Here is a 23,894-nt window from a genome sequence, read left to right on the forward strand (position 1 = left end):
TTCATACATGTGTAATCAGTAGGAAGTCCTGAGCAACATGAATACAAAGCATAGATCACCTCCTTGCAGAACTGTTTAAACATTCAGTTATCTAAATACCTTCCAAATGTAATGGAATAAAAAGAGCATGGGATATAAAGTTTGAATGCAGTTAAATCTCCTCTTGGATCCAATCACTGGTAAGTAACTTGGCATATAACATATCATCCAGAAAACTCCTTGGATAACAGGCATTAGATCACAAATGTATACTCGCTATTACAGTATTTTGACCTTTGCAAAGGTCTGCACTGGCCAGGATACTCCAGCGGCAGCTCAGAGTATCCTAGCCCCATAACTGCCTTGACCTCTCCTGTTATCTGAGCCTCCATTCTCCTGCTTCTCCTCTCTGTCTCACTGAATGCATCTACACCATAGAAATAATGCAGTTTAACACCACTTTAATTGCCATGGCTTCATCCTACAGAATTTTGGAATTTGTAGTTTTGTGAGGCACCTCTTTGGCAGAGAAGGCAAAAAACCTTGTTAAACTATAAATCCCAGAATTCCATATCATGATGTCAAACTACATTATTTCTACAGTGTAGATGCACCCACAGTCAGTAACATATTGCTTGAACATTCTCACTCTTTTTTCTTACATTAGATGTGGGTTTTAAATTGCTGTTGTATTTTCATGTCAGTGGAAGCTTTTTCCCCCCCACACATAGATTTTTCTGAAAATAAAGATAGCATCAATTCAAATGTGTATAAACACACAGTTCTATAATTGTGAAAAATCTGCATAAAATCTGACCATAAAAAGGAAATAATGTGTTCTGTTTTTAAGCCCTTTAGCAATTCTCCTGCTTGCAAGTGCTATTTGTGTATCCATTTATTTATTTTTTGTTTGATTGATTGATTCATGACTGTCCTTTCCCCAAAATGAGTTCGCAAGGAAGCTCACAATTTTAAAAACAATACATATAAAACATAATAAATTATAATATTAGAAGACAAACCAATGTTTTCATTTAAACACACCTGAATTAAAACCCATTGAAAAGCACATCAACAGGAAAGTACATCACATGTTCAAAGTGCCTTCCTCAGCAGCCAATTTCCAGAAGTCTACTTGAACAAAAAGGCCTTTGCTTGCCAACAGGACAAAGGTGTTGGTTGAGTTTCCCACAGCAGTGAGTGCCACAGCCTGGAAGCAGCCAGTGAAAAAACTCATGGTCTTCCAGTCATGTTTCTGAGGATGGTGGGCTTTCAGCCATCTCAAGGGATACTGAGGATAATGGGCTGAAGTAGAATACAAGTAAAATTCTCATCAGGGACAATGCCAATATGGTGCACAAAATGCTGGTTGTTCATGTGCTGTGCTGACACGATTCTGCTCTCACAAAGCAGTTAGTGTTTTTCTCCAGGTGGGTTTAGCAGGCATTGCGTAGCGGAGCTTCTTCCAAAACCTGGAATTTAAAGGCAGTGATTTGTCTTTTTCCCATTTCACCACTTGGCTGGATGAAAGAAGTTGCAAAGACTTGGGCAGGAAATCAAAATCAGTTGCAGGCATGTATTCTATTAATATTACTTTAATTTTTCTTTCCACTAAAGCCTTGTGGAGTCCCGTTTCAAGCTCAAGCATGACTTTGTCAGAGACGTAGTTCCTACTCAATATAATGATTAGTCTTCGACTTCTCTCAGTAAATGACTGGACATCATCAATAATTGCTGTAAAGAGAAAAGAGAGGAGTTAAAGCAATGGTTCTCAGACTGTGGGGTGGTACCACTGGCTGAGGGCACAAGAGTTGCTGGGGGGTGCAAGACTTGGAGGCCTTAACCCTCCCATCTACTCCTACTACCCCTCCCAAACTTGGAGGCTCTGATCCCTCCTTCCTCTTCCTCTTCTCATCCCCCCAAACTGTTCTATAGAGGAACAGAAAAGCAAGGAGGATGTGTGAAGCAGGTGCCTCTACCTGAGGGAGGAGCAGAAGGAGGAGACGGAGAGCAGCAGGGAAGCTTGCTAGTTCTGGTGGAGCCCAACCCTAGTTACTGATGCTTCTTCTCCCACTTGTGCTATCTGTCCTGGTTCTCAGGACAAGATGATACTGCAGCCTCAACCAGCACATCCACACAGTGTAGTGTGCCCTAGGTATACAATGGCTGATGGAAAGCCAGTGTCCACACTGACCCTCAGTGGAAGAGGTAGCCCGCAGTGCCTCTTGCTCAGGTCCACCATCATCACCTGGCTGTGGCTGGGCCTCCTCATAGGGAAATAAGAAGCAAGGTGTAGCTTTTTGTGAAACAGTATGTGTAATATTTGCACACGTGTTAAATATTGAATTTATTTAAAGAAAACTCTTCTAATTTGAATGATGTTATTTCCTTAAAAAATGTCAAAATATGAATGTGCAAGAGGCAATACACACACTAAACCAATGGAATATTTTATTCATATACTATGTTGAGTAGGGAGTGCATGACATCCCCATGTAGATGTAAAAGGGTTCACAAGGCTAAAAAGTTGGAGAACCATAGGGTTAAAGTTCACTGAAATGACTGGGAAATATTAGAGGCTAGTCAAAATATTTCCAGTGTATTATTAATGGCATGTATTAAATACACATGTAACTCGCAGGGACTATACAAAAACCATCTCTTCTACTACTAAGTACTTTATAGACTCAACTACAGGCCAAGAAATTTATGCCCAAAAACTGACCCTAAAATCCAGAGTCAGCTTATATACAGGTCAATACAGTCACCATGGGTTGAGATCAATTGGAGGGCAGTTAACAACAACAACAAACAGCAATATTGCTTATAAAGGTCATTAAAAAAGCAGCCCTGATGCCTTACTCTTCATGCCTCAGCAGTGATTTCTGAAAGCGCTATGAGGCAGGAGTGTGTGTGTGTGTGTGTGTGTCCATGCATGTACACATGTGTGGTGACTCCTTTCCCAATTTGATCTTAACACTTTTTCTTCTCATCCTCATCTGCATTTCCCCTGATGACCAAACATCCCCTTTCCCTCCGCTTTCCAATCCTAATGAAAAAAAATATTTATAAACTGCCCTATAACAGAATTTTCAGGGCTTCAGTATAAGAAACAAATTAAAAACGACGACACTAGGGGAAAAAATTATGTTTGCCATTGGTCTTCCTGTGAGGCTGAGAGGGTGTGACTTATCCAAGGCCATATAGTGAGTTTCCATGACTGAATGGGGATTTGAACCCTTGTTTCCCAAAATCCTTACTATGAAACATTCAAACCATGCCGGCCCATATATAGCATACTGGATGCCTAAAAGACAGAATTATCTCTGCAATGCTGTTGCAATTACAAGGTTGCAGCACTGCCCTGGTTAGGAAGTTCACTTCTCCACTTCCTCATCGGCTCTTAGATATAAACCTAAGGAACTTTCTTCCAGATATCTTCTCTTGCTTTTTCTCTACTTTCTGTTGCCACTAATTAGGTTTTTAACAGAAACTGACATTTTTGTATTATCATATACAAAACATATACATCTTTTTTAGCATATCAGAGATTTGTCATTAAATGTACACTGTAGGTATGTATTTCATGAATAACTAAAATCACATTGACATTTACTAGTCACTCCTTTATTGAAGGCACAAACAACCATATTAAATGTTGTCCTTGGTGCACAATACAAAGTTGGGCAAGAGTCACACAAGGTCAAATCTGAGGTCTCTGGGGACTTCAGAGATGAATTCATTTCTGTGAAGGAAGGAAAGTAGGCAAGATGTTATCTGCAATATTATCTGAAACTAGACAGCTCTTCCTTTAATCAACGTGACTGCTTAACCAGATTATAGAACAGTCAGTTTAACCTACTTCAGCCACATATTTTTGTTTTGAGCAGAGTAAAAAAAATAATAATCAAAATGTATTCTTTTCATGACGGGAGCACAAGTTCGAAAGCTACTTTAAAAAAACAACAATTTGTTCATTGCAGGATTTGAAAGTCCATTGTCAGTACTTTAGAAAATGTTTTCTTTAAGAAGTGTTGCATTCTTTGTTATTTTTCTTTTACAAAAAAAAAAAAAAAAACACCCTCCCTGATTATTTATGTGAGAAAAGCATAAATCTAGAAAACGTCATGATAAAATGGATTTTATCACATTGGGGAAATTGGGGAATTCCAAAGGCATTATCCAGGGAAAGTTGTGCTACTGAGGCTAAGATTATCACATGACATTGTGATTAGAGAGGGTTTGTCCCGGGAATAACCAGGAAATAACCATTCCCGGGATAAGCCCGCTCTAATCGTGATGTGTGTGATAATCATACTGCAATCGCGCGACTTTCCCTGGATAATGCATTTTGAATCCTCCAATTTCCCCCCATGTGATAAAATCCAATGTCTCTAAAATTCCTTACTTTTTTTAAAAAAAAAAATCTAAGTAGGAAATGATATTGATAACACCTAAGTTTTTAGTTGGTGTGTGTGTGTGTGTGAGAGAGAGAGAGAGAGAGAGAGAGCTGCCTTGGGTCCCACTCTGAGAGAAAGGCTGCATAAAAATGATGATGATGATGATGATGATGATGATGATGATGATGATGATGATGATGATGTTTGAGCATTTGACTGTGACTCTGGAGATCAGGGTTAGATTTCTGCTCAGCTACAGAAACTCTCTGGGTGACCTTGGGTGAGTCACCTGCTCTCAGCCCCCCAAAAACCATGGTAGGTTCACCTTAGGGTTGATATAAGTCAGAGATGACATGAAGGTGTACAACCATAACTAAAGGTAGCATTATTCCTTCAGACATAATTATTTTAATCTATCACATTAAAATGTTTTAAATATTTTAAATGACTTCATATAAGTGCATACAGTTGCCTTCTGTTTGCGCAGACTTCATATTCACGCCCCTCGCTTACTCACGAGGAGCAAACGGAGGAGATTAGAATGGGGCGCACACTCAAGTCATGCGCCTGCAGCCACTCTCAGGCACATGCCCCCATTCAAGCCTATGCAGTTTGAATATGTGTGAGTTTCCGTTTTTGTGGGGGAGGAGTCCGGAACGGATCCCTACAAAAATGGAGGACTGGTCAACGCAAAAAAATCCTTTTTTTAAAATGCATATAGAAACGGACTGACTTTCCAGTAAACAAATGCAAAAGGAATGTGAATTACAACATTATGTATTTCATCCCTCATTTGTTATGTGCTTTCAAGTCGACTCTATCTTATAGGAACCCTATCCTTGGGTTTTCTTGGCAAGATTTATACATATGTGGTTTTGCCATTGACTATTTCTAAGACTAACAAATATGACTTGCCTAATGCCAACTAGTGGGTTTTGGTGGCTGTGTGAAAATTCATACCTAGTCTCCCAATCCTAGTCCACTATACTGTGGTGCTTCCATATATACCAAGTATATATATTTTTAAATCTCCATTACATGGAGACAGTGACAGTCCCAAAAAACATATAAGACCATTGTTCCATTTTGTCTCCATGTAATGGAGATGTTGTACATTTTGTAGGAATGTTTATTTAGATACATGAGGCGGAGGGAGACTTAGAACAATGTGGCAGCGAGAACCTGTTTCCTTCCTCCAAAGCCGAATTGGAGTTGGCAGATGACATCTAAGGATTGATCTGCACATGCTGTTAAATGTGTTTGTTTGCAGGGATGTCAGAGTTCTTTTTGGAAAATAAATAAATAAATAAACTCTTTTAAAAGTTCAAAAGAAGGGGAGGTGTAAATTTTCTTTTTCTGTCACAATGTAAGGGTAATCAATTATGAGCAGAGGGATAGCCCATAGGAACTTTATTTCAGTCACTATTTACAAAGAAGACGTGCAATGCAAAAAGTTCCATCTCCCTACACACTCTGTTCCCAATCCAGATTGCACAGATTGTGTGGAGAGCTGCATTTGTTTTTAAAAATGAAACTTGAAGTGGCTGTGTGAGACACATTTAACGTACTTAAACCCTAAAACCTCACAAACCTGTTGATTGTTAGAGCAGATAAGCAATACCTGACCAAATGGAGAGATGGCCCGGTCCAGTATAAAATAATCTCTGATGCCCAACATTGTCTCTGAACATCAAGAACAAAACTTGGAAATACTACTATAATAGAGAACAGTTCCCAGTATCAACCTGCCAAGATGGCTGGTAGTTATTCTGGGAGGTGAAATCCAAAAATGTAGCCTTTCAAAGCTCTAGATAATTGGAATTGATGGCCCGCTACAGATTGGAATTTTGCAGTGTCCTCCCAGTGAACTAGTGATAGATGAGGCTGGGCATTTAAATGCCCAGCAGCCCTAGTCCACGAAGATGCCGCCATCATGGCTTGCCACCCTCCACACAGGCGGTGCCATGATGGCGCGAGCATCATGCAGCACCGAAACGGCACTGGCAGGAAGTGATGTGATCGGCACGTGCACATGTATGAATCGCACCCTTCCAGGAAGCTGCTGTAGGCAGCTTCTTTTTGCTCCTGGGACGGAGCACATCGTTGCTGCGCCATTTGGTGGCTGCAGCAACGATGCAGGGCAAATGAGCGGCACGGAGCTGCTCGTCTGTTGAGCCCCATTGTTAGCTTTTGCTTCTATCAGCTTGGATTCATGGCCAAGTAAAATCAACCATTTAACTGTGTGTTCTTTTGTCATTGACTTTGAATCCTATGCACAGGATGTTCCTTTTAGTCACAAACAGCTACCTGTCATAGTTCCTGACTGTTCAAGTACAACTTGAGTGGATAAGTTCAGTTTCATAATATCCCTAATTTTGCTATGAATTCAGAATGTGAGGCTGATTAACCATTGACTCCTGATATGATTATTTCACATGAGAAGCCTTGTATTTTGACAAAAACAGCTCTGCACTCAAGTTTTTAACTCTAATCTCATTCCACCATCTTACCTCCTCCAGGGCAGATATCTCGTTCAAAGATGCACAGTTTGTATCCAAAATGATCCTCTAATGTTTGGGGTAATATCTCCAATGCAAATTTTCTCTCTTCACCATATATAGGTCCAGAGTCTTTCAAGTAAGACACAAAGGCATCGTACAGTTTTCCATCTAAAAATATCATGATACAGAAACCCAAAGAATTGTTTGGATATTATTATAGGAACAGCACGGTTCTCTTTTCTTCTGCACTATGTAATTGCTTTGGAAAATCAAGTTTTGCTGCCTGGAATGGGAGAATGACAACAGTTAAAGGTAATGACAAATAAAAATAAAAATAAAAAAAATAGGGGTGGGCCCCCAAAATTTTTGCTGCCCTAAATTAAGGGCAATATGTCATTCCCCATCCCATCCCAGACACACGCACCATTTCCTATACAGAAAAATGTATATGCCTCTTAAATCCTACTTCAACACTGCTTGTAGGATAGCATCTTCTAAGGGTCCCTAAAGAGATCTTTTACAATGTGAACTGCTTTGATGATGATGATCCTTTAGCCTCCAAAATCTTGTTGATGTGCCCAAGCCCAACCACCACAGCATACACTATCTAAAATGGCCTCCTCACTCTTTTCAATGGTAGGGCTGATCCTGGAGATATACAGTTAATGACCCCAGAACCACAGAATATTGTTCAGAGATTGAAAAACTGTAAATTTGGACAATAACTCCCAGAATTTCCCAATAGACAAGTATTAGGCATAAGATTACCTTCTGAATATATCTATAAAGAGTGTACAAAATGTAAATGAATTTCATTTTAGACTTGGGTCCCAACTTAAAGATATCTTATTATGTATAAGCAAATATTCCAAAATTTGAAAAAATCCAAAATCTAAAACACTTCTGGTCCCATGAATTTTAGATAAAGGAGTCTCAACCTGTAATGAGGATCAAGTGAGAAACAACAGTCCCCTCTACATTCCCAAGTGGTATTTACAAGATTTAAAAGATGCATTTACTTTTCCCCAAGCAAAATGATTTGAGACAGCACTGTAACCCCACCACAATATGCAGAACCCCATAATGCTTTACCTCCCAAGGTTTCATCCTTCCCTGTTATATCTCGGTACAATAACACAAGGTCAACTCTGAACACCACAGACAGAATCACCGCAAGCACAACAACAAATGAAAATAATATTGCCATGATAATTCCAGTTGTAAAGACATGAACAGGTAGATCTGGATTAGATATATCTAGGTGAGAGGAAGAAAGCAAAAAAATTATTGCTAAAAGGGACAAACATCCTCCTGAGAAATCTTTTATCAATTTAAAAAATGCTAATAAATCAATATCAGACCAATCTACTGTTAACTGCCAACCCAGTATACTTCTAGGCATAATCAAGATGACAACAAATATTTTGACTCATATGAAACGGGGCTCCTACAGTCTGACCTCTAGTTATAAAGCCATGTTTTGTTTGCTCTCAAAAACAACCAATTTTGCCCAAACAATTTCAGACAAGTAATTTACTTACTCTCTTTGTCATCTGTTTGGTTGCCATATGCTGGTCAACTAAAAATTCCTCAAATTTATGTTTGCTGAAATAACATGAATGACAAGAGGATGTGTATCAGAAAGAATTAATGGGGTGGAATGGTACTTTGAATATGAATGCTCTGCTGTAACTATAAAACAGAGGTGGCCAATATGCAGATATTTTGGGCGGCAACTCCTATCACTTTAATTTCATTCCATCCTACAGAATCCTGGGATTTAGTTTTCTGAGGCACCTACACTCTGACAGAGAAGGTAAAGCTACAAATCCCAGAATTCCATAGAACGGAGCTTGAAGTAGTGTCAAACTGCATTATTTCTACAGTGCAGATGCATCCTGATGCTCAGAGAACAGTTTACCACAACATTTCTGTATCTAGTGTTGTTATTTCTACACTGCTTGGGGAGGAGGGGTCTTTAAGTCCCATAACAAGAAGAGATTTAAAATAATACTCAAATGGGGAAGATTTAAGACTTCCCCCACCAATATATATTATTCCCAGTCTAGTCAGGGATAGAATAAAAGAAAAAAATCTTCCTTTGCTGCATAATATAAATTTAACATGCCAGGTACTTTAACCATGGGTCTAAGACACTTTTTTCAGTTGGAATGATGTCAATGAACATTGGACTAGAGGTGTATTCACACCACAGAAATAAAGTAGTTTCACTTTAACTGCCATGACTCTATCCTACAGAATCCTGTAGTTTGCAGTTTTGGTGAGGCACCAGAACTCTCTGACAGACCAGGCTGAATAACTCACCAAACTATAAATCCCAGGATTCCACAGAATGAAGTCATGACAGTTAAAGTGGTGTCAAACTGCTTTCTGCGGTGCAGAAGAGATACCAGTTACTCATGCTTTGTGCAATGAATTGTAGATGGGGCTTTCTTTGAAGATGCACCAGAAACATTTTTTGGAGGTAGACAGTTGGATGATATCACATCAGTCCTATGCCCCGACTGTCCAATAAGAGCAGCCAAAGGCTTTTCTGATACAATTCAGAATTCTAGATTAGACCTTCAGGGCCCTCAACCACACGTAGGCAAAATGTATCTCACATTCAAATTTCCTGTTCTACTACGCTAGTTGTTGGTGTTATTTGCCATGCATTAAATTAAATTATGCAGGGACGTAGCCAAGGGGGGGGGAGTTCTTGGGGTCCGGACCCCCCCTTCCATTAGAAAAATGAATGGTGTGTGCTGCTGCGCCGCCACGCCCAAGCCCCATTATAATGGTGGCACTTAGTCTGGACCCCCCCTTCCTAAAATCCTGGCTACGTCCCTGAATTATGCAATACCTTTTTGTAATGTATGTATCTGACGTACAGGTTTCCGCCCATTGAAAGACAAAGTACAGATGTATGATGAATTCATGTCCGCCTCTTCAACACTTTTAATCCACAACTGCTTTGAGACATATTTCCGACCGTTTTCATAACTGTCAACAAGTGTGAGAGAATAAAGATTTAGCAGCATCAGTTGCTGTGTGGCTTCTACTGCTACTGCTCTATGGAGGTTGTACCCTGTTTCACATTCACCATGCACAAGCTGCCTCAGTTTTTCCTAATGTGCACATTTATTTACATACATAATGTACACACTTACAATATTTCACAAATACACACACTTTTTCCCCATTGACTAACAAGTGCTTCCCTCCCCCCACCCGATTTCCCCCTCAATTTTACACTTTCTGATCTTTTTACTTTTAAAAGATGTGCACATTATTTTGCATGAATGTTTTGTCTCCAGAGTGCCCAATAAGTCCTGCAAATTCTCAAAGCAAGATACATTTCTTCTCTCAATGAGTCTTGGGAGTTGCAAAAAGATTACTTTCATCAAAACTATTTAATCTAACATTATTTTCCACCCTGGCCCTGCATTTATCTTTGGTTGCAGAATGTTTTCCTGCAATAACATGGCAAAGATAGAGCCTTAACATTTTTCTTTGTAGCTTTTGGCAAGATAGGCTGCATCCACACTGCAGAAATAATCCAGTTGGACACCACTTTAAACTGCCATGGCTCAAGGCTATGGAATTCTAGAAAGTGTAGTCTGTTGTGGCACCAGAGCTCCACCTTTCTGTCTTTAAGCAAACTCCCATTTGCAACTCCCATTTGCAACGTTACATTAATCTACAGCACTTTTCTAGATTTGGTTGCATCATGCAGCTTTTCTGTTTTTCTATCTATTTAGTTTCCTGTAATAGAATGAAATAGATTCCTGTAATAGAATAACAATTATTGTGATATCTTAGTTTTGGATTCATTCTCATTCATAGCCTCAAACATTTCTGTATGGAAAGAGAAAAATAACTACACCCTGTATCTTAAAACATATCCTGAGGAAAAGACAACTGAAACCCTAACATAAGAGTTTATAACACTGGGGATAATTTCAGCATTAAAGAGATATTAAAGTGCATTTAAAGCATCCTGCAAATAAAGCTAAATGTCAAGTAACTGCATGAATGATTATCACATACAATTGTGCAAATAAAGTGATACTGGAAATGCATAGTCACTGAAATCCTGAAAGTAAAGAGATGCGCATTAGTCCTTTCTGTGAAAACTTTAATGATGGGTTTTGTGCAACGTGTGCCATCGTTTTGCGTAATTACATGATTTTTCCAGGATATTTCCAGGATAAACTCCTGATCTCCTTTGTGTGATACACTCCATATACATTTTGGTCCAACATCTACATAGTTGCTGGCTTCACTAATCCATAGAAAAGGCTTGGGGAAGTGACATTCTGAGTAACTTCCTGTTGGAAAAATGGCCTCTCAAGACCTAAATGACCTAGAGAAGCCCACAAACATGATGAATATCCTCCCCTAAACTCTTTAGGAGACACAGGATGGGAAATTTTAAAGAAATGTCACACAGTGCAGCCCTCCAAGTTGCCCAAGTGACTAATGCAGTCTCTGAACCTAAAACAATTGCCCATCACTGCCACAGAGGGAAGGAAGGGAAACTCTATGGATACGCAGAATGGGTTTTCTCAGAAATTAAATGGCACTGTTTCCATCTTTTTGGTATCCAACTTAGTAAAGCAGGGACACACCTTCTCATCTCTATTATTATTATTAGTAGTAATAGTAGTGGTAGTAATAGTAGTAGTATCACGATCTTTTCCCAAAACTGGGACCCAAAGTGGCTCACAATATTAAAAACATACAAAAGTAAAACACAAAAGTAATACATCAAAGACATGTATATAGATATACATCTATAACTGTCATGCTTCTTGAAAAAAGAGTTATCGAATTTTGATGTGGTGAAGATTCAGAGAGTTCAATCTTCAGGGTTCACCCTCCCCATCCAGATGAATGATAACTTCCCCGGGAAGAGAACTGGCCATTCAACCTATCTCAGCTGGTTAGATGGCATTGCCAAACAGATAGTTTGAGAAACTGGAACAGACTAAGTGCCATTTCTATAAATGCATTCCATTATGGATATACATTATAGTGATTTCTAAGACCACTACTTACTAAATATTTTCTCTCATTTGGCATAGTGAACCCTCTTCCTCAGCATCCTCACATAACTCTATTAAGTCATGATTGTGGCTCCAGGAGAAAGCGAATAGGTCTGAATTGCTGGAATAACCCAAAAAGGCTGTGCAGTTTAGTAACACTTCTTTGCCTATGCAAAAAAAAAAATTTTTTTTTTAAAATTAACGACTGCAATAACGAAAGTCCGCTTAACTGCTAATTATTTACGGCACATTTGTCACCTTTACCTGCTCATCCAGAAGGTGAGAATACTGTGCAGCAATTTGTCCCTGAAATGCATAGTCGGCTGAATGCCAATTCACAAAGGTTCCTCTAACCAACCGCACCCAAAAAGCCTATCATTAGGCTTTTTTTCTCATTAGAAAACTGCTGCATTAGCTCTAAGGTAAGAGTCAATAAATACAAATAAGCAATAGAAACTCTGAAAGGCTACCAGGTTGTCTGAAACTTTGTGAATTATCATGTTAAAGTCCAAAAGGATGGCAATCTACTTTGGTAAAATGTATTACAGGTTGCATATTCCTTATCTGAAATGCTTGGGGCCAGAAGTGTTTTTGAGCTGGGATTTGTTCAGATTTTGAAATATGCAAGTAGCATAGTACATACCTCTTCTGCATTTGTGGGGCTGGAGAGAGCTATGAAGATCTGCAAAATGGCAGGAGGCATGAATTTGCACTGAGCACTATTCTTCGATTCTTGCCATTTCACAGATACTTAGGTTCAAAACACACTGCAAAATAATCCAGTTTCAGACCACGTTAACTGCCCTGGTTCAGTCCTAGGGAGTTTTGTGAGACATTTAGCCTTCTTTATTAAAGAGCTCTGGTGCCACAATAAGCTACAATTCCAAGGACTGGATTATTTCTGCAGTGTGTTTTGGACCTCAGTCTCCCCTCAGCCTTGCATCTTTTTTAACCACCCACCTGCTTCAGCCATCGAGAAGGAGGCTGCAGTGCTCATATCTGTTCATTTTTCTCCAGCTTCATGTCTTGTTTGTTTGCTACATGTGTTGTTTATGAGACCGAGGCTGGAAAGAGTCTGAAGATCTAAGAGACAAAAAGCTGCTACTTCGAAGGTAGAAGCAGGTGGCTGCCAACACTCATGTCATCTAGGCACCAGGTTAAAACTTGGCTATTCACCAAAGCCTTTGGATCTCATTAATTCAACTGAAAGTCTGTTATTTATAGTTTTAAAAGCTTCTAATTTTTTAAAATGTTTTTAACTGATTATATTGTTTAATATGTTTTTGTTTATTTAACCTATCTTACTTTTTTTAGCCTGTTTCACCTGTTTTAATGTTATCACAAGCTGTCCTGAGATATAGGGTCTTCTTGATATAGGGTGGGGTATAAATATTTTAATAAATAAATATTAAATATGTCCACATCACATACTGAATTTGGAACTGATGCTTGCTTTTTAAGAAATAATATATTTAAATCTGAACAGACATATATGGCAAGATAGACAAAATCTCATGATGTTAGAAACAGTGAAAGGTACCTATTTCTGTTTTGGAAATACTGTGATCTGATCCAATTAATGCAGGTCCTGTGATTTCCTTATCACCTTGAAGAGAGAAAAAAATCCTTATTTGACTCAGATCTAGTCTGCCAATAAATGTCAATAGGCTCAATATAGGATAAAATAGTTAAATTATTTTAGTGTAAAAAGATGCTATGCAATTAAGCAGAGATGGCTCTTTCATTAATTAAAGTGTATCAAATCCATTAATTGAACTAATCATTCATTTACAGGTGGCAGTCTTGTTTGTAGACCACTGATATGCTACAGATGATGAATATGGATACAAAGATTTTTAAAATAGTAAACACTGGGCATGCTGCAACACATTTTTTGTGGGATTTGCACCAAAATTTGAAAACACTGCTTGTTTGACCACAACTCTCAGAATCTTCAGACAGCAGTGGGCCCTGGATATGGATTTGGGATCCTCTAATCCAAAGAGGATCTTTCCAAGCACTCAATCAGAGACACTACACACTGCCTCTGATTATGTCAGTCTGATAACTGACTACCAAGACAGTGACCTTAATCCTAGAGGACAGGTTCCTTAACTGATTTGGAACCCAGACTGACCGGTACCACTGGACATGTCCAGAGATTTTTTAAATTTCTTGTGCCAAGAGATAGGTTATTCGATCTGTATTGTTCTTCCTCCAGGGATGACTGCACAGACATTTCCCGGGCTTTGAGGAAGGAGTTTCCAAATTCACAAAAGATTTTTTACAACCATGCTTGCTTATAGTTGTTTAATATTATATTTACTGTAGGATACATTGCATTTAGCATAGTGGTGTATGGAAGAGATAGCTCTCCATATTCATGTTCTTGTCATAACCGACAATAGACCCAATTTGTTAGGTGGTTTTGTTGAATCTTACCATTCACTATTAGTTCTACTGTATGGGTGATATTGTATCGCCTTCCTTCATGAACAAGTGATTTCACACATGTGTACTTCCCATTATCATCAGCTTTTAGCTGTTCAATATGCCATTGTTCCTCTATTTGATTCTCGATCCTGCTACAATTCTGTTTAAGTAAGAATGGTTCAAAAGAGGATTATGATTAGCATGAAACTTCCAAATCCAAAACAAGTACAAAAGATTGTATACGTTTCATTGATTACAGGAGAAGACTAAGGACTTACCTCTTCCGAATTTGAGCCAAATTCGGAACTTACGCTGATTTTATCGCACAGAGTTTTCCGTCAAAACAGCTTCCTGATAAACATTGCCAAGAAAACCCTATGACAGGGTCACCCTTAGGACTGCCAAAAACGACTTGAAGGCAAACAACACCCCCATACAAAGTCTTGGAGGATGAGGAGGAGGTAATGGCATCCCCCAGGGGATGGGACTTCTGGCCAGAAGGGGCAGACTTCTGGTCAGAAAGGGCAAGGCTTCCACCCAGAAGGGCCATGCACCACCTCTCCTTGTCATGGCTCGGTTTTCCACAGGAGAACCAAGCCATAGCAAGGTGCTGGGCCGACCTAGCGCGCACCTTTCCACCTTCTTGTGGCCGCCACGTGCCCTCTCAGATGGCTTTACATGCCACAGATGGCACACATGGCATGGGTTCACCAACATGTTTGTAGTACTTTAATAGTCATAGCTCTTTCCTACAGAATCCTGAAACTTGCACTTTGGTGAGGTGCTTGGATTCTCTGATAGAAATCTGTACTCAAAGGAGCCGTCTACAGTATGTGCAAGATCAAAAGAGTAAGAAGCACAAGATACAGTAGAGGCACTAGAATTGTAGAACTCATTTGATAGTGATACACCAAGCTACTTATCTTCCCATCTTTAGGCATAAGGTTTTTCAGGCTGTGATCTGCTTTTTTTGTTTGCTGGAAGGTAAGAGCGATTAATAGACTATTTCATTTTATCTATTTAATTATTTACTTATATCCCACCTTTCTGTTGACATGGACCTAACACAGCCTGCAACATAGATTAAAACAAAATATAGCTAGAAACAATCAATTAAGATAACAAAGAAATTACAGTCAGTCCTCTGTTTTCACATGGATCCATTCTGGACCCTTTGTGAAATTGGAAAATCCATGAAAATCCAAGTCCATGAAAACAGAGGGGCGACTGTATATATATATTTAAAAACAATACAAACCTAGAACAGTTAAATATAAGACATAAAGAGATTAAGAGTATATTATCTCCCTTTAAAAGTACAGTTTGCAATAGCTAGTTAATAGACAAAAGTCCCATCACATGATCCAAACAATTATTCCATTATATGACCACTCACCATTTCCAACCCTTTAATCCCACTGCAGAAAATTACTTTAAATGTTGGATTTTAAAACAGCTTATCATCCACCTTTTGCCTCTGAACACCCCATCAAATAATCTAGGAAGAAGTGTTTTTTTAAGAAATACCTTGTACCATGTTATGCTGACAGTGGTGGCAGGGTGAGGGATATCGCTGCATGCAAAGGGATAGGATTTGCCAACTATTCCTGGTATCACAGTTAACAAATGATCTTCATTGAAACAACTTTCTTTAATTTTTTGGATAACTTTTAGTGACCACTGGTAACAGGTGGGAGCATCTGTTCCATTGCTGTGCGGCATAATGGAGAAAATGTATTATGGTCACTATAAATAATTTTTAAGCAGAACAGTTTTCCCAAAATTACAAACACATATCCACATGTTCCTTGCTTATATTGGTCAATGTGTAAATTCTTTTGAAAGGCTTCCTGGAAAAATCAGATATTTAATCTCTCAAAAGTAGAAAGATATATCCATTCAGAACAAAACTTTATTGTTAAACTGAGACAAAACAACAGTATGTTACCCTGTCAAATGAAATAAGACAACTGTTTTTTACCCAGAGTTTGGAAAAATTCCTTTTTTCGCCTAGAGTCAGAATCCATGAACCAGTACGCTTCTACTACTATAATAAAGGTATTGATTGGCTATAGCTTCCACTACTCTTGTTGGGAAATGTGAGATATAGTAATGGATCTCTCAAGCAGAGTAATCAAACTGGCAATGCAGAAGCAGAACAATTACGAGTCCCACACCCACCCACACAGCATGAAAGAATTAGATTTTTAAAAAATATTCATTCACTATGGTGCGCTACAGACCGCCGAGAAGTGGTGGTCTGCCACTGCCACTGGTTGCAGCGTCCGGGAACCGCAGCAGCCAAATGGCGCAGTTCCCGGACGCTGCCAAGAAGGAGTATGAAAATTGTGGTCCTTCTTGCGGCCCGGAAGAGACACTGCGAGGCTCTAGTCGCGCACTCGCGGCGTCACGTCCTCTGTGCGACGTGCGGACGCACAGTGTCCGCTACGTCAAAATGGCGGCGGCTATGTGGAACGGCCGCCACCATTTTTTACAGACTCTGTCCGTAATAGGAGTAGGGGTGTCTAGAAGAGACGCCCCTTTTTCAAACTGGGACATCCTGAGGACATCCGAAATGGCGGTCTGTAACCCGCCCTAGTCACTTTTTTTTTTTTTACTAATATTGCAAATCTAGTCATCCTACATTCTGCTTGAGTTTGTTATGAAGTTCTAGCAGGGGAGCACAGCTATTGTATATCCTTGACCAAACAGCCATTCATTCCTTCTATCTGGGATGGTCATCCCCTTCCATGGAGTGGTGGGTGAGGAAGGGGACTGGTGATGGATGGGTTGACAGATGTCATAAGCACACTGGATTGCACACAAACTTATTTTATTAGGTATCGCTTCTAACTAAACATGTGCAGGATTATTCTGTAAATAACTCAGTTTCTACAGCCCTACTAGTATATCTGGATAAGGTAGCATAATAGTAAATTCAACATATTTACTAATCTTCCCCTTTCCATCCCCATCTAAAATATGTCAAAAAGGTCAGCTTCCTCACAGTATAATTGTCGTCTTCCAGTTCTACATGACCTCTTAAAAGGAGGTGGCAATTTCCTTTCAAAGGTACAGATTCAGTTTTCATGAGTCAGTGGTTGATAACCACAAACTCCCTTGGGTGGATTAGGTGAGAGAGAGAGAAAGAGAGAGAGAGAGAGAGAGAGAGAGAGAGAGAGAAAACCTCAACAAGCAGCAGCTCAAAAGATTTTTTAGAAAGATTATTAATGTGCCAAACATATTTCAACCCGGGTCAATATTTAGCAGAATACATAGCCAAATCTGAGCTCCTTTTTTCTTCCTTCTCCCCGTGTATGTGTGCACATGTAACTTTCATGTAGTGCTCGCAAATCAGAAGCATCACTGGGTTGGTTTGCACCAGTTCACCAAAACTGGTTATTAAAATTTGTCAGGTTCACTGAACCACTTGTGGATAGAAAAAGCAAAATAGTTCATGTGTCTCTCTGACCAACACAGCCTTTGATTCATTCCCAGCTCCCACTCTGGCAGCAGCAGCAACATTAAGCCAAAAGCCTGCCTGGCCAGGCTCAACTCTGCTGCTATGGCACACACCACCAGAGAAGGCAAGAAAGGGTGTTGGATGCCACCTTGTAGGCAGGACAGCTGCCATTGGGAAGGAAAGGAAGGCATGAAAGAAGAAAGGAGGGAAAGCAAAGGAGAATGACAGAAAAAGAGGGGAAGATTATCCAGAGTGTACCCAGCCCTGATCTCTGCTTTCCCCTCTGCCCTCTCCCCAGACAAACACATACATTTTTCCAATTATGAATCATACAACAATTGAATTTTTTGGTTAGTATGTACATATTTTAGCCAAAAAGAAGAAGAATGGAACAATTTTTTAATTATTTTGAATGACCATACTGTTGCAAATGCCATCTGAGTCCTAACCTGGGACTCTGCTTGCACTTGCAAATGCTTGCAGAAAGCTTTTTCTTCCTCCTTCCTTCTTATTTGGGTTCAAACTTGAGCCTTCTCCCAGTTCTACCCAACACTTAGACTAGGGACCAATGATTTTAGTAGCCATGGGCCACTTCCACTGATATCATGCATCCCACAATGTGCTGTCAGACAGGTATCTGGTCTTCAGCAGTTGTTTACAACTCAGCTATTAAATTCCTACAGCTATTACTACTCCTATTTTGTTTTGCTTATGAGTCAGTAGGAGCTTGTCCACAGTTAGAATAAGGACTCTGCAGTAGAAAATCTCTTTTCATGGATCTAACAGGTCCATCAGAGAGCCAGCATAGTGTGGTAGCTTGAGTGCTAGATTACAATTCCAGAAATCAGGGTTCGAATTTCCACCCAGCCATGGAAACCTACTGGGTGAGCTTGTCACAATCTCTCAGCCTCAGAGGAAGGCAAAGACAAACCCCCTGTGAACAAATCTTGCCAAAAAAACCCCATGACAGATTTGCCTTAGAGTCACCATAAGTCAAAAATGACTTGAATGCACAAAAGAACAACAGGTCCATGAACATCTTCCTGGCACAGTCTTTGTAAGCACATGTGAACAAAGGGGCTGGCTTTGGAATCCTGTGTAGAAATGTAGTTGCTGGAATATCTGTACATAGCTTAGCTGAAAGGTACGTTGGCTGTATATGTGACCCCTCCTCCCCCTATTTCAACAACCTTCCTGCTGACACTCTTCAGAGGCTGAAGCTATGTCATCACCTTTTATATCCAAGTAATGTATTGCTTCAGGTATTTGGCAAATCAGAAGAGCTCAACATACAAGCCACAATTCTGAAGCAAGGTTTGTTGCACTTTGCAAACATAGCAGGAAATGAAGGCACTAAAAAAAACCAAATATACCTGCATCTGGTCATTCAAAAGCACAAGTCACTGGCCTCTCCTACACTAGTCAAGCACACTTCCACACAAATTATCACAATTTGCAATTCATCACAATTTGCAATGTGTAACAAAATATGACATTTCTATACCGCTTCTCAGTGCACTTAAGCACTCCCTAAGCAGTTTACAAAGTGTAAGCTAATTGCCCCCAACAATCTGGGTACTCATTTTAGCGACCTTGGAAGGATGCAAGCCTGAGTCAAGCTTCAGCCCTTTTGCTAGTATTGAACTCGCAATCTTATGGTTTGTGAATAAGTGGCTGAAGTACAGACATTTAACCACTGCGCCACCAGAGGGAAGAATCATGCAGTTCTCCAGATGCTGTTGAACCGCCACTTTTAGCAGTCCTAGCCAAGGTAGTAAATAGTGAAGAATGCTGGGAGTAAATCAGCAAGAACATTTACTGTATATACTCGACTATAAATCGAGAAATGTATGCCCCAAAATTGAACCTAAAATTCTGGGTAGACTTATATAAAGGTCAATACACCAGTAGTGCTTAGAAAGGTCCTAAAGCAAGCATGCCTGATGGCCTAATCTCCATTTAACACCAGTTCTTTCCCCCTCCAGTCCATTTTGCAAGGCCTTGCTTCCTATCGGAAAAACTCCCCATTTAAAACCACTTGCTTCCTTTCTCAATTCAGTGTTAAAACTGGGAATCGGTTGGGAGAGGTCCAGAGAAGGAGGGACAGAAGTGGTATTTCCCCTTTTCCATCCTTCCTTACAGCCTCCTAAATTTTACCCTCAAAATATCCATGGGTCATGTCAAAATCCAGGATTTTGACCCTGAAACCTTCCCTCAACTTATACAAGAGGTCAGCTTGTACATGAGTATATACGGTACCTAAAGACTCATCATCCAAAATTTCCCAGAAGAAGGGCTTGGTGTTTAAGAAGCAAAGCAGTGGTTCTGACAGAAGTGCACATGCCAAAGTTAAACATATGTTAAGCACTTAATAACTATTAATAATTAATAATATAATAAATAAATATTGACTTAATTTTTCTCCTCCAAAGGGAAACATCCATATTTATTATGATAAACCATTGCAGGTCACATAGAGTTCATAAAAGAAGAATTCTTGTGGTAAATTGTGCTCTTGTGATAAATTGTAAATTGTGAATACCTATGACAGCCAAAACGCAGTTCAGATTACTAAAACTTTGTAAATCATGAATCTGGGATTGTGAGGCAGAATCAATCTCTTTGAACACAGACGTAGAATCAAAATGCCTTGCTTGTAGTTAAATCAGTTTCCCATTTTAGATTGAGTAATTATCAGGGAAATAAAATGCATTTGTTAGCTAATATTATGTCTGCAATTTATGCATTTAACTGCTCAGTGTTATTAACTCGTGTTGTTATTAACAACATTTATTTTGGAACATTTTTAATATGTTAGAGTGGCTAATCTGCATGCCCTCTGTCTTCAAGAACCAAAAACACAGTTTGAAAGACTATGTAATGACTACGACTAATATAAATATGGACCGACACAGCTTTTCTTTATATTAAATTAAGATTAAGACAAATTAAGACAAAAGAACAAACATGCCTGTATATATTCATTTGGGTATGTACTAAACCTACCTGAGACAGCAAGTATAGTTTCCAGTATCATTCAATACAACTGGCCAAAATTGCAAATATGTCCCATTCATATTAATTCTTCTGTCTTCTTGAATTGCTGTTGACTTTCCTTCTTGTTCCCTATGCCAAGTTACAGTATATCCTTTATTTTCTTCGGCAGCAGGACAGCAATTTGAAAAATATTCCGTTTCCAGTACATAAATAGGTGAGCGTCGCTTGCAAAGCTTACCTTGAGAAAGTTTTTTAAATGCATATAAACATATAGTTAAAACCTTTCCAGAAGCTTGGAAAATAGTGCATTTTATTCTTAAAAACAAACCTGTCCTATTCCTAACTCAGGTTGTACTGTATCAGATCAATACAACTTTGGTAACCATTTGCCTTGCTATTCTCCTTTAGGCTGAAGATCTTAGGAATTGGACAGGATGTGCAAAATGGCAAGGGATGCCACCTCCTTGCTTGGCTTTTTTACCTTCCTGCCAAATCTGCCATTATGGCACTATTGCTGTGATTGTGGAGGCTATTAATGCCCTTTTAAATGAAACAGTCATCCCTTGTTTAGAAGGCACAGTAATATGAATTTTATTAAATAACCCTTTTGGCTAAGGAGTTTTGACCAACTATATGTGAGTGTCTAGGTACATCTACACTGTTGAAATAATGCAGTTTGACATCACTTTGAGTGCTGTAGCTCCATCCTATGGAATCCTGGGATTTGTAGTTTTATAGGGTCTTCAGCCTTTTCTGCCAAAGTGTGCTGGTGCCTCACAAAATTAAAATCCCCAGATTCTCTAGGATGAGCCATGGAATTTAAAATGGTGTCAAACTGCATTATTTCTACAGTGTAGATACACCATGTGTCTGCCATACTTGGCTAAGGGGCTTGAAAAGGTAATGGCTCTGCAACTACAGACACATCTAGAATTATACCTAATCTCTGCATTCATTGTGATCAGGTTTTTCTGATGGAATATGGGACTAAAACTGTTCTATTAGCCTTGGTTGTTGACCTAGGCCACTGGGGCCACTGTGTTGTAGTGGTTCTTGATCCTTCCTATCATGTCAGATGCAAAAAGTAGATGCACTGTGCCATAAGGAGAAATCTGTAAAAGATTTGGAGTGAGGTGTCACCTGGGACACTGTTCTTTATCAAGATCAAAGAAGAAGTCAAAACCACTGAATGCTGATAGGGTTGAATAATAGCCTGGGTCAGGATGAAATTAAAATGCAACAAGATAGCTGTTCAACTTGTTTGTGCTGTCCTTGAATGGTCACGTTCACATAAATAGAGTGCTATGTTTCACTTTAACTGCCTTGGCAACATCCTATGAAGTTCTAGGTTTGCAGTTTAGTTAGAGGCATTCAGTGAGAGAACTGAATGTGTCTTGACTACTGAAATACAGTCCATATAGGCCAACTCTTCAGAGGAGTCTGTGAGCCTCAGCTGGAGCAACATGTAGCAGATAAAGTGCCAGTTGATTCATATTGAGATCATGTTACTCCAGTATCGAAAGTGGAATGTTGCCAATTGCTTTCTAGGCCCAGCTGAAGAAGTTGGTTTCAAACTCTGGCTTTGGACCTGGCTACCTAAAGGACGATCTGTTTCATATCTGCTAAAATTTTCAAGAAGATCTTCTTGAGAATTGCCCATGTTGCTCCCAGATTGTGGAATGCACTCAGAATTACAATCGTTTCCAACTCTTGTTACTTTTAAGAAGGGTCTCAAGACACATTTCTTCAAACTGGCCTTTTAAAATGCATTACAGATGACAGTCAATAAAGCAAATGTTTTCCTGGGCATTACTTCTTGAAAAGAAAATTTGAAACCAGAGGCAGAAATAACATGGAAAGAATAGAGCAAATTTCCTATATCACAAAAAAGAAAAGAAAAGAAAAGCAGTTTATCATGTTTCAGCAGACATTTCATTCAAAGCTATTAATTTGTACATGTGAAATGAAACAGCCACATCAGGTAAGCCTTGCATAAGTAAACAAAAAACATTTTGAAACTTCTAGAAGACTTTCTCCATGCATTTTTCCCTCTGATTTCCCTTTTGACTAAATTTATACATGCTAGGGCTAGCTCGTGAGTTAAACTTACCTACTCTCCCTGCTTCACTCTGTTTTGCTGTTCATTAGTACTCAGTAAGGGAATATAGAGGCAGTTAATGTTTACCTTGCCTGTAAGATGCAGGCACACAGCTTCAACAGTATTGGTTAGAGCAGAATCTTATTCTTTCCCAGCTGAAGCTTTTTATTGCACTTTTTACTGCTGAAACACTTCTGCAACCCAGCACCTGCATTTTTCCCTCCCCCTCACTATTCTACCAATGCTGATGCTACTAAAAATATCTAGCTAGGTAGAGAACAAGGAGGAAAAGGAGGTGGATAGGTATAAAAAGACATTGTAAAAAGGAGCTTTGCAGTTTGTTACCTGATGTATGCCCATATTGTATGCTTAATGTAGTGGTTGTAATTACAGTATTTTATTGTCTAATCTGCTTTTAATTTGTTTTTAACTACATTTAATTCACTTTTAATCTGTCTTCTAAATATTGTTAGGTGCCTTAAGTGCTAAGATGGGGGGGGTGCATTAATTCTCTGTTTTTAGCTTATTATACCTTGATTGACAAAGAAAACATTGAATTACTTTACCTGGCCTGACAACGCCAAGGATCACCAATATCACAATGGTCAGCTTTTCAAAACACATTCTTAAATGAATGTATTCGTTCCTTCTCCTCTGGAAGAAAAAGTAGAAGCGAGAGGCTTTAAATTTAAAAGACAGAGAATTAGAACATATAGCCTGTTTCAGGATATGAGTAAAATGAGAACTAAAACTGGAGATAAGACTTTTGATTGGAAAGTTAGCTTTACAGAAAAGAATATCTGCATAACCATGGTGGAAACTTGGGAGTTTCTTCTGGTGCAGATCAATGTTATATCATATTTTCATTTTAGACATGAGGCATAATTTGCTGTTTCTGTAGAAAGTTTGGATGATTCACCTTGCTGAATGATGTGATTATCATCACAATCTAGAAATATTTCTGCCCTGGTGACT

The 23,894-nt window shown here is 39.1% G+C and overlaps 1 protein-coding gene across 1 annotated transcript; it reads right to left on the bottom strand.

The window, feature by feature from the left end:
- Positions 1–1,011: 1,011 nt before the first annotated feature.
- On the bottom strand, positions 1,012–23,564 carry LOC149319269 (interleukin-18 receptor 1-like). Its single transcript, XM_089508011.1, has 10 exons — positions 23,486–23,564; positions 20,831–21,059; positions 15,889–16,072; positions 14,371–14,521; positions 13,469–13,534; positions 11,942–12,095; positions 9,744–9,883; positions 7,973–8,137; positions 6,890–7,048; positions 1,012–1,713 (listed from the first exon to the last, which is right to left on the bottom strand). Exons 1-10 carry the CDS (start codon positions 23,541–23,543, stop codon positions 1,382–1,384), a joined length of 1,638 nt encoding a protein of 545 aa, XP_089364137.1. The 5' UTR covers positions 23,544–23,564; the 3' UTR covers positions 1,012–1,381.
- Positions 23,565–23,894: the final 330 nt, after the last annotated feature.

The sequence above is a fragment of the Sceloporus occidentalis genome, unplaced genomic scaffold, assembly GCF_023333645.1.
Source record: "Sceloporus occidentalis isolate IW3139 unplaced genomic scaffold, rSceOcc1.0.p SCAF_2, whole genome shotgun sequence".
Taxonomy (NCBI): Eukaryota; Metazoa; Chordata; class Lepidosauria; order Squamata; family Phrynosomatidae; genus Sceloporus; species Sceloporus occidentalis.